General features: G+C 48.4%; 1 protein-coding gene across 2 annotated transcripts in view; it reads right to left on the bottom strand.

Moving 5' to 3' along the window:
* LOC148139376 (hepatic and glial cell adhesion molecule-like) overlaps positions 1-1,046 on the bottom strand; it is a 38,779-nt gene extending 37,733 nt beyond the window's left edge. For both annotated transcript variants that reach the window (XM_087980741.1, XM_087980740.1), the window contains exon 1: positions 930-1,046. In XM_087980741.1, coding sequence (XP_087836867.1) covers positions 930-984 — 55 coding nt within the window. In that variant the 5' untranslated portion in view covers positions 985-1,046. The remainder of the gene's footprint in view (positions 1-929) is intronic.
* Positions 1,047-16,909: the final 15,863 nt, after the last annotated feature.

Consider the following 16,909-nt stretch of genomic DNA (forward strand, 5'->3'; position numbering starts at 1 on the left):
ATTGAGGGGAGAGAGAGAATACATGGAGAGTGAAGGGAACGAGTCAATGACAGAGTTCAGTGAAGAGAGGAGATGGAGGGTCAAAGGGGAGAGAGGCTGGGGAGAGTGAGGAGAGAGAGTGAGGTAGGGTCAAAGGGAAGAGAGTAGAAAGGAGAGCATTGGGGGGGCTGAGAGAAAAATGGAGATAGTTGAAGGGAGAGGAAAAGATAAGTAGAGAGGTGAGAGGAGACAGAGTACAGGTAAATTGAGGAGAGGGAGAGACAGAGAGAGAGGACCAGAGGGAGGGACAGAAATTGGAGAGAAGGAGGAGAGAGAGAGGGACAAAGGGAGAGCTGAGGAGAAAGAAACAGGGCGATTGAGTGGAGGGAGAGAAGCAGAGGGAAGAGCGAGAGTTTGGGGAGAGTGGGGAGAGAGAAACTTGGGGAGAGTTGAGAGAATCAAGACAGGAGATGGGGAGAGAGGAGGATTCAAGATGTTGGAGAGAATAGATAGATAATCTCTCTTTTGTACTACCGCTGGAAATACAATTACTTTCTGATTTAACCCTGAAATGACCGAGTGGTAGAATATTTGGAATTGCTTTAGTTCCTCCAAACAATGACATTTGCCTCCCGGTAGGATCCCTGCCTCATTTCCAGCGCCTTGATTCTGTCAAACATTGGCCACGTAGACCTCCAAAACAAAAGATCAAATCAACAGCTGCTTGTGGTCAGGGTTATTGGGATTCCACTCCCAAACGGCTGGGATTGCTTCAAGTTTTTTGACCCAGAGAGTTCAAAGTAAAACCAAAATCCCCATTGATCTCCTTCCTCCTACCAACTATTTTCGTATAAAACCTGCCCTACCCAAATAATGACCAACTCAACAAAGTTTCCCAGGCTGGTCAAAAGGTCCCCACCGACAGCACCCCCAGCGACAGGTAGACTCACGTGTGAGAAACAGAAGTACCAAGGGTAACCGGAAAAAGCTGGGTCCATTCGACATATTCCAAACAGTGCCGAATCGTGAAACAAGGATAGGCACCGTTGACTGACGTATTGGACCGAAATGTGCGATGTGGCTGATTTGCATTTCTCTGAGCCTTTTGGAAACAAGAATCTGACAGCACCGCATAGTATGAGGAAACAGAGAGAGACGCAGGTAACATTCCAGAAATGCCTGTGACTTGGACAATGCATCACAGTAGCTTCGACCTCCCTTGGTCAGTTTGATTTACATCAATTACCTTTCCTCACAATGCAGAGGGCGTACATTAATGGCAGCTCAGTTGGCTGGATGCCTGTCGAGTGATGCCAAGCATACGGGTTCCAACTCCCCCGGCTAAGGCCGCCATGCTGTTGTTGGTGTCTCGACGTTGGCCATCGGCTGAGATGGGCTGACCTTCATATTAAAGCAGTTATCTCCCTTCCTTGAGAGTGCAGTCCACTGGGACTACAGTAACATTACCCCCACACTGTTACGCAATGCTTAGCAGGTCCGAGTAGGATGGGACAGAGTTGGCATTTCAAGTCAGCAAGCTTTCAATAATTTCCAGCTGTGGCCATATTTTGCCATAATAACCATCCAAGATGAAAACAATCAGTGAAGAAGGTTATCTAAGATTAAAAAAAAAGATCTTGATCAATTGGGCCACTGGGCTGAGGAGGGGCAGTTGGAGTTTAATTTGGATAAATGTGAGGGGTTGCATTTTGATAAAACAGACGAGGGCAGGGCTTTTGCCAGAAACGTCGATTTTCCTGCTCCTCGGATGCTGCCTGAACTGCTGTGCTTTTCCAGCACCACTAATCCAGAGTCTGGTTTCCAGCATCTGCAGTCATTGTTTTTACCTTATACAGTTAATGGTAGGGCCCTGGGTAGTGTTGTAGAACAGAGAGGTCTATGGGTTCAGGTACATCATTCTCTAAAGTTTGTCTCACATATAGACAGGGGGGTTGAGAAGGGGCTTAGCACGCTTGCCCTCATTGCTCAGCCCTTTGAGTGTAGGAGTTGGGGACGTCATGTTGGGGTTGTACAGGACATTGGTGAGGCCCCTTCTGGAATACTGTGTCCAGTTCTGGGCGCCCTGTTATAGGAAGGATATTATTAAACTGGAGAGGGTTCCGGAGAGATTTGCCAGGATGTTGCCGGGAATGGGAGGGTTGGAGTTATAAAGAAAGGCTGGATAGGCTGAGACTTTTTTCACTGGAGCGTAGGAGGCTGAGGGGTGACCTTATAGAGGTGAATGGCAGCTCCCTCCAGGATGAGGGATTTTGAGACTAGAGGGGCATATTTTTAACATGAGAGGAGAAAAGACACAAGAAGTAAGTGCTTTACACAGAGAGTGGTTCGTGTGTGGAATGACCTTCCTGAGGAAGTGGGGGGGTGTAGGTACACTTACAACATTTAAAAGACATTTGGATAAGTAGCTGAAAAGGAAAAGTTTGGAAGGATATAGGCTAAGAGCAGGCAGATGGGGCAAGTTTGGCATTATGATTGGGATAGACCAGCTGAACTGACGTGCCTGTTTCGGTGCTGTAGCATCCTGTGACTCTAATCTGTTTACAATTTCCACCACACATCACCAACATCAAAGACTGTCAGGAACGTCACATGACTTCACCCCCCCCCCAACCCCACCCCCCACTCTCTGTCATCTCCGTGCCCATTTTAACTCATGGCAAGTCCCTATTTTCCTGTGCTTGCTGACCCACATTGGTTTGAGTCAAGCCTCGATCGTTAAAATTCTTCACTGTGTTTTCAAATCCCTTGATCAGAAGATACAGGAGCAGAAAGTGGCCATTCGGTCCATCGAATCTGTTCCGCCATTCAATAGCTGATCTGAGAACCCTCAACTCCACTTTCCTGTCTTTTTCCCATAATGCTTGGTTCCCCTTACTGATGAAAAATCTTGAATATATTTAGTAATCCAACCTCTGCGTCCCTCGACAGTGAATAATTCCACAGATTCACTCAGAGAAGACATTCCTCCTCATCACTGTCCTAACTGGATGACCCCTTATCCTGAGGTTACACCGTCTGTCCCTTGACTCCCTCACAAGCGGAAATAGCCTCTCCACATCTACCAAGTCCCTGGGGAACCTCTCATCTTTCAATAAGGTCACTTGTCATTTTTCTAAACTTCAAGACAGCATCATGCTGGAAAAGCACAGCTCTGGAACCTCTCAGGATATATGTTTCACATGTAGTGAGTAGGGGAGAGTAGCTTTATTTGTTGTTTTTACCATATACAGCTGGTACAATGAAAACAGGGTGTAGGTTTGCACACTGAGCTGTAGGTTTAATATCCAGACGTTTCATTACCTGGCTAGGTACCATCATCAGTGGCGACTTCCAAGTGAAGCGAAGCTGTTGTCTCCTGCTTTCTATTTATATGTTTGTCCTGGATGGGGTTCCTGGGGTTTGTGGTGATGTCATTTCCTGTTCGTTTTCTGAGGGGTTGATAGATGGCATCTAGATCTATGTGCTTGTTTATGGCGTTGTGGTTGGAGTGCCAGGCCTCTAGGAATTCTCTGGCATGTCTTTGCTTAGCCTGTCCCAGGATAGTTGTGTTGTCCCAGTCGAAATGGTGGTTTTTTTCATCCATGTGTAGGGCTACGAGGGAGCGAGGGTCGTGTCTTTTTGAGGCTAGCTGGTGTTCGTGTATCCTGGTGGCTAACTTTCTTCCTGTTTGTTCTATGTAGTGTTTGTGGCAGTCCTTGCATGGAATTTTGTAGATGACGTTGGTTTTGTCCCCGGGTTGTACTGGGTCTTTTAAGATTGTTAGTTTTTGTTTGAGAGTGTTGGTGGGTTTGTGTGCTACTAGGATTCCGAGGGGTCTTAGTCGTCTGGCTGTCATTTCTGAAACCTCTTTGATGTATGGTAAGGTGGTTAGGGTTTCTGGCTGTGTTTGGTCTGCTTGTCGTGGTTTGTTCTTGAGGAATCTGCGCACTGTATTTTGTGAGTATCCGTTCTTCTTGAATACATCGTACAGGTGGTCCTCCTCTGTTTTCCGAAATCCGTCTGTGCTGCAGTGTGTGGAGGAACAAACCACGTTATCAGGAATGAAGGGCTTTTTCCTGAAACTTTGATTTTCCTGCCCCTCGGATGCTGCCTGACCTGCTGTGCTTTTCCAGCACCACTCTAATCGAGAATCTGGTCTCCAGGAATTATGATGACAAATGTTGAGAGCATCATACTGTATTGGAAGAAACTGATTTGGTTTTGTACCGAACATAACGTTAACTTTGAATGTTTTTAATGGTCATTTTTATTTTGGAAAAAGAAGAAAATTCCCAATTATAATTGTTCCGGTCATATGGCCTTTTTCAAAAAATTGACTAACAAGATGTGGGTGTTGTTGGCTCTGGCCCAGTATCTATTACCCCCTGTCCCTAGTTGCCCCCCCTTGAGAAGGTGGGGGTGAGCTGCCTTCTTGAAATGCTGTCCCTGAGGGGGGGAATTCCAGGATTTTGACCCAGGAAGGAACAGCTGATATATTTCCGAGCTGGGATGGTGAGGAGCTCGGAGGGAGACTTGAAGGAGGTGGCGTTCTCATGTATCTGCTGCTGTTGCCCTTCTAGAGTCATAGCATCGCAGAGTTGTACAGAACAGAAAATGACCCTTCAGTACAACTCGTCCATGCTGACCAGATATCCTAAATTAATCTAGTTGAGATGGAACTGGTTGTGGGTTTGGAAGGTGCTGCCTGAGGATCTTTGGTGAGTTTCTGCAGTGGGTCTTGTAGCTGGTACACACTGATGTTACTGAGCGTCGGTGGGGGAGGGAGGGGATGGTACACACTGCTGTTACTGAGCATCGGTGGGGGGAGGGAGGGGATGGTACACACTGCTGTTACTGAGTGTGGGTGGGGGAGGGAGGTGATGGTACACACTGCTGTTACTGAGTGTGGGTGGGGGAGGGAGGTGATGGTACACACTGCTGTTACTGAGCGTCGGTGGGGGGAGGGAGGGGACGGTACACACTGCTGTTACTGAGCGTCGGTTGGGGAGGGAGGGGATGGTACACACTGCTGTTACTGAGCGTTGGTGGGGGGAGGGAGGGGACGGTACACACTGCTGTTACTGAGCGTTGGTGGGGGAGGGAGGGGATGGTACACACTGCTGTTACTGAGGGTCGGTGAGGGGAGGGAGGTGATGGTACACACTGCTGTTACTGAGCGTCGGTTGGGGAGGGAGGGGATGGTACACACTGCTGTTACTGAGCGTTGGTGGGGGTGGGGAGGGGATGGTACACACTGCTGTTACTGAGTGTCTGTGGGGGGAGGGAGGGGATGGTACACACTACTGTTGCTGAGTGTTGGTGGGGGTGGGGAGGATATGGTACACACTGCTGTTACTGAGTGTCTGTGGGGGGAGGGAGGGGATGGTACACACTGCTGTTACTGAGCATCGGTGGGGGGAGGAAGGTGATGGTACACACTACTGTTACTGAGCGTCGGTGGGGGAGGGAGGCGATGGTACACACTGCTGTTACTGAGCGTCGGTGGGGGGAGGGAGGGGATGGTACACACTGCTGTTACTGAGCGTCGGTGGGGGGAAAGAGGGGGTAGTACACACTGCTGTTACTGAGCGTCGGTGGGGGGAGGGAGGGGATGGAACACACTGCTGTTACTGAGCGTCGGTGGGGGGAGGGAGGGGATGGTACACACTGCTGTTACTGAGGGTCGGTGGGTGGAGAGAGGGGATGGTACACACTGCTGTTACTGAGCGTCGGTGGGGGGAAAGAGGGGGTAGTACACACTGCTGTTACTGAGCGTCGGTGGGGGAGGGAGGGGATGGTACACACTGCTGTTACTGAGCGTCGGTGGGGGGAGGGAGGGGATGGTATACACTGCTGTTACTGAGTGTCGGTGGGGGGAGGGAGGGGATGGTACACACTGCTGTTACTGAGCGTCGGTGGGTGGAGAGAGGGGATGGTACACACTGCTGTTACTGAGCGTAGGTGGGGGGAGGGAGGGGATGGTACACACTGCTGTTACTGAGCGTTGGTGGGGGTGGGGAGGGAATGGTACACACTGTTGTTACTGAGCGTCGGTGAGGGGAGGGAGGAGATGGTACACACTGCTGTTACTGAGTGTCGGTGGGTGGAGGGAGGGGATGGTACACACTGCTGTTACTGAGCGTCGGTGGGGGGATGGAGGGGATGGTACACACTGCTGTTACTGAGCGTCGGTGGGGGGAGGGAGGGGATGGTACACACTGCTGTTATTGAGCGTCGGTGGGGGAGGGAGGGGATGGTACACACTGCTGTTACTGAGCGTCGGTGGGGGGAGGGAGGGGATGGCACACACCGCTGTTACTGAGCGTCGGTGGGGGAGGGAGGGGATGGTACACACTGCTGTTACTGAGCGTCGGTGGGGGGAGGGAGGGGATGGCACACACCGCTGTTACTGAGCGTCGGTGGGGGAGGGACGGGATGGTACACACTGCTGTTACTGAGCGTCGGTGGGGGAGGGAAGGGATGGAACACACTGCTGTTACTGAGCGTCGGTGGGGGGAGGGAGGGGATGGCACACACCGCTGTTACTGAGCGTCGGTGGGGGGAGGGAGGGGATGGTACACACTGCTGTTACTGAGCGTCGGTGGGGCGAGGGAGGGGATGGTACACACTGCTGTTACTGAGCGTCGGTGGGGGGAGGGAGGGGGTGGTACACACTGTTGTTACTGAGCGTCGGTGGGGCGAGGGAGGGGATGGTACACACTGCTGTTACTGAGCATTGGTGGGGGGACATGGAGGGGATGGTACACACTGCTGTTACTGAGGGTCGGTGGGGGGAGGGAGGGGATGGTACACACTGCTGTTACTGAGCGTCGGTGGGGCGAGGGAGGGGATGGTACACACTGCTGTTACTGAGCATTGGTGGGGGGACATGGAGGGGATGGTACACACTGCTGTTACTGAGTGTCGGTGGGGGGAGGGAGGGGATGGTACACACTGCTGTTACTGAGCGTCGGTGGGGGGAGGGAGGGGATGGTACACACTGCTGTTACTGAGCGTCGGTGGGGGGAGGGAGGGGGTGGTACACACTGCTGTTACTGAGCGTCGGTGGGGGGGAGGGAGGGGATGGTACACACTGCTGTTACTGAGCGTCGGTGGGGCGAGGGAGGGGATGGTACACACTGCTGTTACTGAGCATTGGTGGGGGGACATGGAGGGGATGGTACACACTGCTGTTACTGAGGGTCGGTGAGGGGAGGGAGGGGATGGTACACACTGCTGTTACTGAGCGTCGGTGGGGCGAGGGAGGGGATGGTACACACTGCTGTTACTGAGCATTGGTGGGGGGACATGGAGGGGATGGTACACACTGCTGTTACTGAGTGTCGGTGGGGGGAGGGAGGGGATGGTACACACTGCTGTTACTGAGGGTCGGTGGGGGAGGGAAGGGATGGTACACACTGCTGTTACTGAGGGTCGGTGGGGGGCGGGAGGGGATGGTACACACTGCTGTTACTGAGCATCAGTGGGGGGGAGGGAGGGGATGGTACACACTGCTGTTACTGAGCGTCAGTGGGGGGAGGGAGGGGATGGTACACACTGCTGTTACTGAGCGTCGGTGGGGGATGGAAGCTCTGGAATATCTTCCACTCCACTCCCCCTCTTCTCTCGTTCAAACTCCGTGACCACTCCCCTAACATTTCCGCTTGTGGCTCAGTGACAGCCTTTGCTTTGTCGCGCTCCAGTGAAGTTGTTTCATGTTACTGAAAGTTACTCCACAAATGTACATTGTTGTTGTTGTTCATTTGCATGCCCCGACAAATCACCTCAACCACAGTGGCCACTCCATACAGTTTGTTTCCGGATCAAAACTGTCATATTTAAAGCTACCTTCCATCTGCATTACTTATAGAAAGATAGATAATAGGAAAAGCAGTCGGCCATTCGGCCCTTCAAGCCTGCTACATGTTCAGTGTGACCTTGGCTGATCATATAAATCAGTCCCCTGTTCCCACTTTCTCCCCATGTTTTTTGGCCCTTTGAGCTCTGAGAATTATATCTAACACCTTGAAAACATTCAATATTTTGGCCTCAACTAGTTTCTGTGGGCGAGAATTCCACAGGGACCCCCCCCCCCCACTCTCTGGGTGAAGACATTTCTCCTCATCACAGTCCTAAAGGGCCTACCCCATATCTTTAGCCTGTGACTCCTCGATTCTGGTCTCCCCCGTCATTTGGAACATCCTTCTTGCGTCTACCGTGTCTGGTGTTTGAACTTTTTTGTTTCGTACAAGATTCCCCGGTCTCCATTCTTCCGGTGAATATAATCCAAACTGACCGAACCTTCTCCATGCATCAGTCCTGTCATCCCAGGAATCAGCCTGGGAAATCTTCACTGCACTCTCTCCATCACCAGAGCATCTTTCTTCAGATGCAGAGATCCCAATACTGAATGCGTGGTCTCACGGAGACACTGCACGATTGTAGCGATAAATTGACAAGGATGTTGCCAGGATTCAATGGTCTGAGTTTAGGGAGAGGTTAGACAAGCTAGGATCTTTTTTCTTTCAACAGTAGGAGACTGAGGGGGGGGACCTTAGGTAAAAACAATGATTGCTGATGCTGGAAACCTGAGTCTCGATTAGAGTGATGCTGGAAAAGCACAGCATCCGAGGAGCAGTAAAATCGACGTTTCGGGCAAAAGACCTTCATGTGGGGGGACCTTACCGAAGTGTATAAGATCATGAGAGGCATGGATAGGGTGAATGTACTCAGTCTTTTCCCCAGGTTGGGGAATCGAGGACTAGAGGGCATCAGTTTAAGGTCAGAGGGGAAAGAATAATAGGGAACCTAAGGGACAACTTTTTTTACACAGAGGGTGGTACGCATATGGAATGAGCTGTCTGAGGAAGTGGTTGAGGCGGGTACATCAACAACATTTGAAAGGTATTTGGACAAATACATGGGTAGGAAAGGATTAAAAGGATATGGGCCAAGTGCGGGGAAATGGGGGGTTAGGATGGACGGACATTTTGGTCAGTGTGGACCAGTTAAAGATGAAAGGGGCTGTCTCTGTGACTCTATCCCTGCTCCTGTACTCAAATACTCACGGGTGCGTCCTGTCGATGTGTAGAAACTTTCAAGCAAGCACCAAGATATGCCCCCTGCATGATGCTGGTTCTCTATTTATCGCTCCCTCACATCCCACCTCACAACCTTGACTTGCTTATGGTCTTGCTTATGCTCTCTAAGTGGTAAAGAACCACTCTCTCCCTATTGCACCTTAAATTACACCTAATTCACATCTCTTTTTCTCTCTTGCCACCATTAACAGCTCAACGGGCATCCACACCATAGATTGTCTACAGAGTGGAAACAGGTCCTTCAGCTCAACAAGTCCACACCGACCCTCCGAAGAGCAACTCATATAGACCCATTCCCCTGCCCTGTTATTCTACGTTTACTCCTGACTATTGCACCTAACCTGCACATCCCTGGAGCCTATCAGACGATTTCCCATGGCCAACCCACCCTAAAATGCACATCCCTGGACACGATGGGTCAATTTCCCATTACCTATCCACCCTAACCTGCATATTCCTGGGCACAATGGGAAAATTTCCCATGGCCAATCCACCCTAACCTGCACATCCCTGGGCATTATGGGACAATTTCCCATGACCTATCCACCCTAACCTGCACATCCCTGGGCACTATAGTACAATTTCCCATGACCAATCCACCCTAACCTGCACATCCCTGGGCACTATGGGACAATTTCCCATGGCCAATCCACCCTAACCTGCACATCCCTGGACACTATCGGACATTTTAGGATGGCCAATCCACTCTAACCTGCACATCCCTGGGCACTATGGGACAATTTAGGATGGCCAATCCACCCCAACCTGCACATCCCTGGGCACTAAGGGACAATTTCCCATGGCCAATCCACACTAACCTGCACAATCCTGGGTACTATGGGATAATTTCCCATGGCCAACCCACCCTAACCTGCACATCCCTGGACACTATGGGACAATTTCCCATGGCCAACCCACCATAACCTGCACATCCCTGGACACTATGGGACAATTTCCCATGACTAATCCTCCTTAACCTGCACATCCCTGGGCACTATGGGACAATTTCCCATGGCCAATCCACCCTAACCTGCACATCCCTGGGCACTATGGGACAATTTCCCATGGCCAATCCACCCTAACCTGCACATCCCTGGGCACTATGGGACACTTTCCCATGGCCAGTCCACCCTAATCTGCACATCCCTGGGCAATATGGGATAATTTCCCATGGCCAATCCACCCTAACCTGCACATCCCTTGGAAATATGGGATAATTTCCCATGGCCAATCCACCCTAACCCATACACCTTTGGCTTGTGGGCGAAAACTGGAGGACCCAGAGGAAGCCCACACAGACAGAAGGAGAGTTTGCAAATCTCACACAGACATGGGTGGAATTGAACCAATGTTCCTAATGCCATGAGACCGCAGTGCTAACCACTGAGCCACCACACCATTTAGTACAATGTTTGTGATGTCGCCCTTAAAGAGTACACGGAAGCAGATACTAACAGATAGTTTCAAGACAATTCATTGTGTGCCAGTGGGTGAAAGTGTGTACTGTGTGAGTCTCAGTGAACAAAATTCCTCATCAACCCTGTACTGCAGGTAATAAGAAAGGCAGAATCTCTCTCTCTCTCTTTACTAAAAACAATGACTGCAGATGCTGGAATCCAGATTCTGGACTAGTGTGGTGCTGGAAAAGCACAGCAATTCAGGTAGCATCCGAGGAGCATGCAAATCGACATTTCGGGCAAAAGCTCTTCAGGAATTCCTGATGAAGGGCTTTTGCCCACAACGTTGATTTTCCTGCTCCTCGGATGCTGCCTGAACTGCTGTGTGTTTCCAGCACCACTCTCTCTCTTTGCCAGAAGCCGGAAACTGCAGTTTGAAAGGACACAGCACAAAGGCCATTCACCCATTCACCTGACCTGCAAGCATCTTGAATCAACTGTTGTGACTCTCTGAGGTAAAGCGGTAAAGTCATCATTGTCCTGGAAGACTAGAGGGCTGACCATTAATTGGGAATTAGGAATCCAGTACCACACTGGTGTCAGCACAAATATAAAAATACATAATCAAACTATCCAAAGTCCCTGATTTAGCAGACTACCAAACCCAGACGTTTATTTATTGTAAATAGATTGTTCTTAACTGCTGGTCGAAAAGAAGCAAGAATTATTAACCTTTAATTCTCTTTAAAATCAATTCTACACGTTCCAATAAAAATTCCATGCACATAGAAGCAGATGCACAAGGCGAGAAGATAAGACAGAAATAAGACAAGTAATTACCAGTAAAGCAGAGTCCTGGCACCAGTCCGGGTGTCATTTCAATGCTTTCCTTCAGTCTTCTTCTGATTCCTTTCAACTGTTTGAGGATGATACAAGGTGTGAATACACCACAGCATGACATTTTAAAAGAAAACTCATCCTTTCAGAGTACCTGAAGTAATTTTGATTTACCCATTTTCCTTTTCAATTAGAGTTTTTATGGGGGTGGAAGAATAACTTGTTGCTTGGGATCTCCTTTTACTCCCTTTTACTCACAGAAAGGAATGAGATGGTTTCTCCTGCACTGGCTGGACATGCTTCATTGTCCAAACATAAAACTGTCGCCGATTTCCCAGGAACCAATCAGGCAGTTGTTACTATGCTGAGTACTCTTGAACACACACAAGCAGCTGTGGTTGAAAAACCAATCAAAAGGCTGTCACTGAGCAAACTAGCCCCTGGACGCATACCCACAAAATCCAAAGATGTACAGGTTGGGTGAATTGACCATGCTAATTTGCCCTTAGTGTTGAGGGTTGTGTCAGATAGGGTGGATTGGCCACGCTAAATTGTCCCATAGTGTCCAGGGATGTGCAGGTTAGGGTGGATTGTCCAGGGGAAATGGTCACATAGTGTCCAGGGATGTGCAGGTTAGGGTGGATTGTCCAGGGGAAATGGTCACATAGTGTCCAGGGATGTGCAGGTTAGGGTGGATTGTCCAGGGGAAATGGTCACATAGTGTCCAGGGATGTGCAGGTTAGGGTGGATTGTCCAGGGGAAATGGTCACATAGTGTCCAGGGATGTGTAGGTTAGGGTGGATTGGCCATGGGAAATTGTCCCATAGTGTCCAGGGATGTGCAGGTTAGGGTGGATTGGCCATGCTAACTTATCGGAGAAGGGCTTATGCCCGAAACGTCGATTCTCCTGGATGCTGCCTGACCTGCTGTGCTTTTCCAGCAACACATTTTCATGCTAACTTATCCGAAAGTGTCCAGGGATGTGCAGGTTAGGGTGGATTGGCCATGCTAAATTGTCCGATAGTGTTCAGGGATGTGCAGGTTAGGGTGGATTGGCCATGCTAAATTGTCCCATAGAGTCTAGGGATGTGCAGGTTTGGGTGGATTGGCAATGCAAAATTGTCTCATAGTGCCTAAGGGATGAGCAGGTTAGGGTGGATTGGCCATGCAAAATTGTCTCATAGTGCCCAGGGATGTGCAGGTTAGGGTGGATTGGCCATGCTAAATTGTCCCATAGAGTCTAGGGATGTGCAGGTTTGGGTGGATTGGCAATGCAAAATTGTCTCATAGTGCCTAGGGATGAGCAGGTTAGGGTGGATTGGCCATGCAAAATTGTCTCATAGTGCCCAGGGATGTGCAGGTTAGGGTGGATTGGCCATGGGAAATTATCTCATAGTGTACAGGGATGTGCAGGTTAGGGTGGATTGGCCATGCTAAATTGTCCCATAGTGTCCAGGGATGTGCAGGTTAGGGTGGTTTGGTCATGGGAAATTGTCTCATTGTGTCCAGGGATGTGCAGGTTAGGGTGGATTGGCCATGGGAAATTGTCCCATAGTGCCCAAGGGTGTGCAGGTTAGGGTGGATTGGCAATGGGAAATTGTCTCATTGTGTCCAGGGATGTGCAGGTTAGGGTGGATTGGCCATGCTGAATTGTTCCATAGTGTCCAGGGATGTGCAGGTTAGGGTGGATTGGCCATGGGAAATTGTCCCATAGTGTCCAGGGATGTGCAGGTTAGGGTGGATTGGCCATGGGAAATTGTCCCACAGTGCCCAGGGATGTGCAGGTTAGGGTGGATTGGCCATTGGAAATTGTCCCATAGTGTCCAGGGATGTGCAGGTTAGGGTGAATCGGCCATGCTACGTTGCCCATTGTGTTCAGGGGCCACATTAGTTAGGGGTTAGTGTAGTGTAGAAGGGGAGTGGGTCAGGGTGGGTTACTCTTTGGAGGGTCGGTGTTGACTTGTTGGGCCAAATGGCCTGTTTCCACACTGTCGGGATTCTATGATTCTATGATTCCAACAGAAGCATCCAGCATTGTATCCTACTGCTTGAATAAGTCCAATTTACAACAAATTCCCGCAGATCATTCATTTTCTTAACTGCAATATGTTTCTCCACTGTCCCTTAGTTTGAAGTGGTAACCTTTTCCATTTTTAGACTCAGTTATAGGAAGGATATTATTAAGCTGGAGAGGGTTCAGAAGAGATTTACCAGGATGTTGCCAGGTTCAGAAGGTTTGAGTTATAAAGAAAGGCTGGGACTTGTTTCATTGGAGTGCAGGAGGTTGGGAGGTGACCTGATAGATGTTTATAAAATAGACCGAGTTCATGATCATTGTCTTTTCCCAAAGGAGGGGAATTTCAAAACTACGGGTGATAATCTTTAAGGTGAGAGGAGAGAGATTTAAAAAAAGACATAAGATGCAAAGTTCATGTGTGGAATGAGCTTCCTGAGGAAGTGGGGGTGGTGGGGGTGGGGGGGGGGGGGGGGGGGCGGGTGGGGACAGTTACAACATTTAAAAGACATTTGGATAAGGACATGAACAGCAAAGGGTTGGAGGGAGATGGGCCAGGACCAGGCAGGGGGGACTAGTTTAGCTTGGGACTATGGTCGGCATGGACTGGTTGAGCCGAAGGGTCTGTTTCCATGCTGTATGACTCTATGATCCAAAAAATAAAAGCTACTGTTACACAATCCACTGTCTGACCAACATCAGGGCTACCACCATCACTCAATGTAATGGTGCCAATGTCCCACCATCTGCATGTCACAGAAATCAGAGATTGATCTGTCTACCTTTTCTAACTTGTATTTTCTTTGCCTCTCCTTTCTAATCTTGTTATATTACAGTTAGGCACAAAGATGTCATGTTCTATGACACATAGCAGGACCCATAAACTTTTGGAATGACTTGAATCACACCATCACCAGACGCTGTGCTCAAGGGGTCACAGTGGAGCTGAAACAACTGCCTTATTGCTATTCTATCAGTCAGAAAGGAACACGGTGATTTTGTGTGTAACTGGTTTGTATACTGTGAATTTGTGTTTCAATATATAGACACACACATTCACATAAAAACTCACAAACACACACTCTCTCTCACACACAGATACACACAGATGCACACACACATACACACAGACATACACTCACTCGCACACGCACACTCAGTCTCACACTCAGATACACACACTCTCTCCCACACACTCTCACACAAAAAACACAGGCTCACTCACACATTCACACTCACATACATACATACACAAATACACACTCATTCTCTCACCCCCCCCCGCCCTGAGAAACAGATCAGGAAATGACATCACCAACCCAAGGAAACATAAAAACATAAATAAAAAGTGGGCCATACCACCTGTGCTTCACTGGAGGCTCACTGATGATGTCACTTAGTATGGTGACACAACGTCTGAAACCAAACCTTCCAGCTCAGCGAGCAAACCTACATCCACACACAGACACTCACTCATATACACATACACACATGCACACAGTCACTTGCTCACTCACTCATACACATAGACACATTCATACACATATACCCACTCACACACATTCATACACATATACCCACACACACACACGTATACACACGCATACTCTCACACGCACACACACTCACAGACAACATTTACACTCACTCACTCACATACACACACGAAACATAAAGAATAATGGCTGCAACTCAACACGATGAGGAATAATACCTTATAGAAACAGATTAGGTTACAGAGATGTTTATCTCTATTAAAGAAAGCTACAGAGTTTGCTGCCTGCTTTCTTTTGTGTCATCCCCTCCCTAACATGCCATCACCTTGAAAAATTCAAAGTAACAGACACAGTACCTCTGTACTAAATTCAGCCAACGTTAGGAATGCTCAGCAGATTTGGAGCATCAGTGTAGACAACAACAGAGTAAGTATCTGAGGTGATGCAATCTTGATTAGAATCTGATTTCCAACAGTTGTGGTGTTTCACCCTCATGTTGCCGTGATGACAGACCATTGCACCAAATCACTGAAGGACATATTGACTTGTTACCTCCAGCATGAGTTTTTCAAAAAAAAAAACGACAAGAACCGAGAATGCAAATTTTGAGCAATGCATATATCGACTGCCTGGAAGATCTATCTCGATTATCCCATCCTTGAGCTAGACCTTGGAGTGTCACACATGATGGGTGTTGAGAAATATTTAAATGCAGAAATGCACTGCAAACTGGGTTCCTTAGAGAGAAGTTCTCCTCTGTCAGTGTTTGAACAAGACCGTCGTGTAGATCAAATATGCAGTGTGTTCTGGCACCTCCCTTTAGACAGATCATGGCTACCATTTTCCCTCTTTGTGTGTTTGTGTGCGCGTGTGAAAGTGTGTGTGTGAGTGTGCATGTGTGTGTAAGTGTGTATGTGAGTATGCGTACCTATATGTGAGCGTGTGTGTATGCATGTGTGAGAGAGTGTGTGGGCGCGTGTATGAATGATTTTGTGTGTGCAAATGAATGTGCATGTATGTGTGTGTGTATGAAAAGGTCTTTGTGTATAACCGAATGTGTGAGTGTGTGTGGAAATAAGTGACTGTGTGTAATTGTGATGTGGAGGAGCCAGTGTTGGACTGGGGTGGACAAAGTTAAAAATCACTCAACACCAGGTTTATTTACAAGCACAAACTTTCAGAGCACTGATCCTTCATCAGATGGTTGCGGAGCATAAGAAGAAAATGACATAGAATTCATCACAAAAGATTACAGTGTCATGCAACTGAAATGATATAGTGAACAAATTGGGTGAACAGACCCTGCTAGCTAAGTTCAGTACCCATGACGATGGCCTCAACTGGGACCTTGTGTTTTTGTCACACTACAGGTGACCCCATTACACTATACACTCTCACACATACACACACATAGAAGCATACATACACACACACTCTTACATGCTCACACACTCACGCAGACCCTCTGTCTTACACAAGCTCTCTCTCATACGCACACACACACATACACCCCCCTCTTACACTCACACCCATGCACTTACCCTTTCACGGGCATATAATCCATCACACGCACACATTTACTTTACCAAGCTTTCACAGATGCAAACGCACACTGTCTCATGTGCACTCAAACTGACACACACACACTCACATGCACACACTCACTCTCTCTCTCTCTCTCTCTCTCGGCACACACACACATATATCAGTCAATGGAGTGAAATTGTATTTACAGAATTATATATAGCTCAAAAATGCACAATCTACAGGCAATCAATCCATGTAATATTTTGTAAATTCCATTTTGGAAATAGAACCAGTCTGACTCAAGACTGGGATATAGACAGACTCTAGCCTCACACATTTTAATGCATTGTCTGAGCTGAGGTGTCACCTTTTGTTATAAAACCTTAAGTTATCTCGAGAAGGTGACTTAACAGAAGTTCTGGGATTTACATATTAATGAACCAAAACCTGCAACCCAAAAGATGAAAGACTTAACAACAATCCAGGTTTGTTCAATGTATCATTTCAGTTGCATGACATTGTAATCTTTCACTATAAACTCTGTGTCGTGTTCTCTTA

This window comes from Chiloscyllium plagiosum, unplaced genomic scaffold (genome assembly GCF_037043375.1).
Source record: "Chiloscyllium plagiosum isolate Xiang-an unplaced genomic scaffold, Cpla_swu_hap1 HiC_scaffold_38, whole genome shotgun sequence".
Taxonomy (NCBI): domain Eukaryota; kingdom Metazoa; phylum Chordata; class Chondrichthyes; order Orectolobiformes; family Hemiscylliidae; genus Chiloscyllium; species Chiloscyllium plagiosum.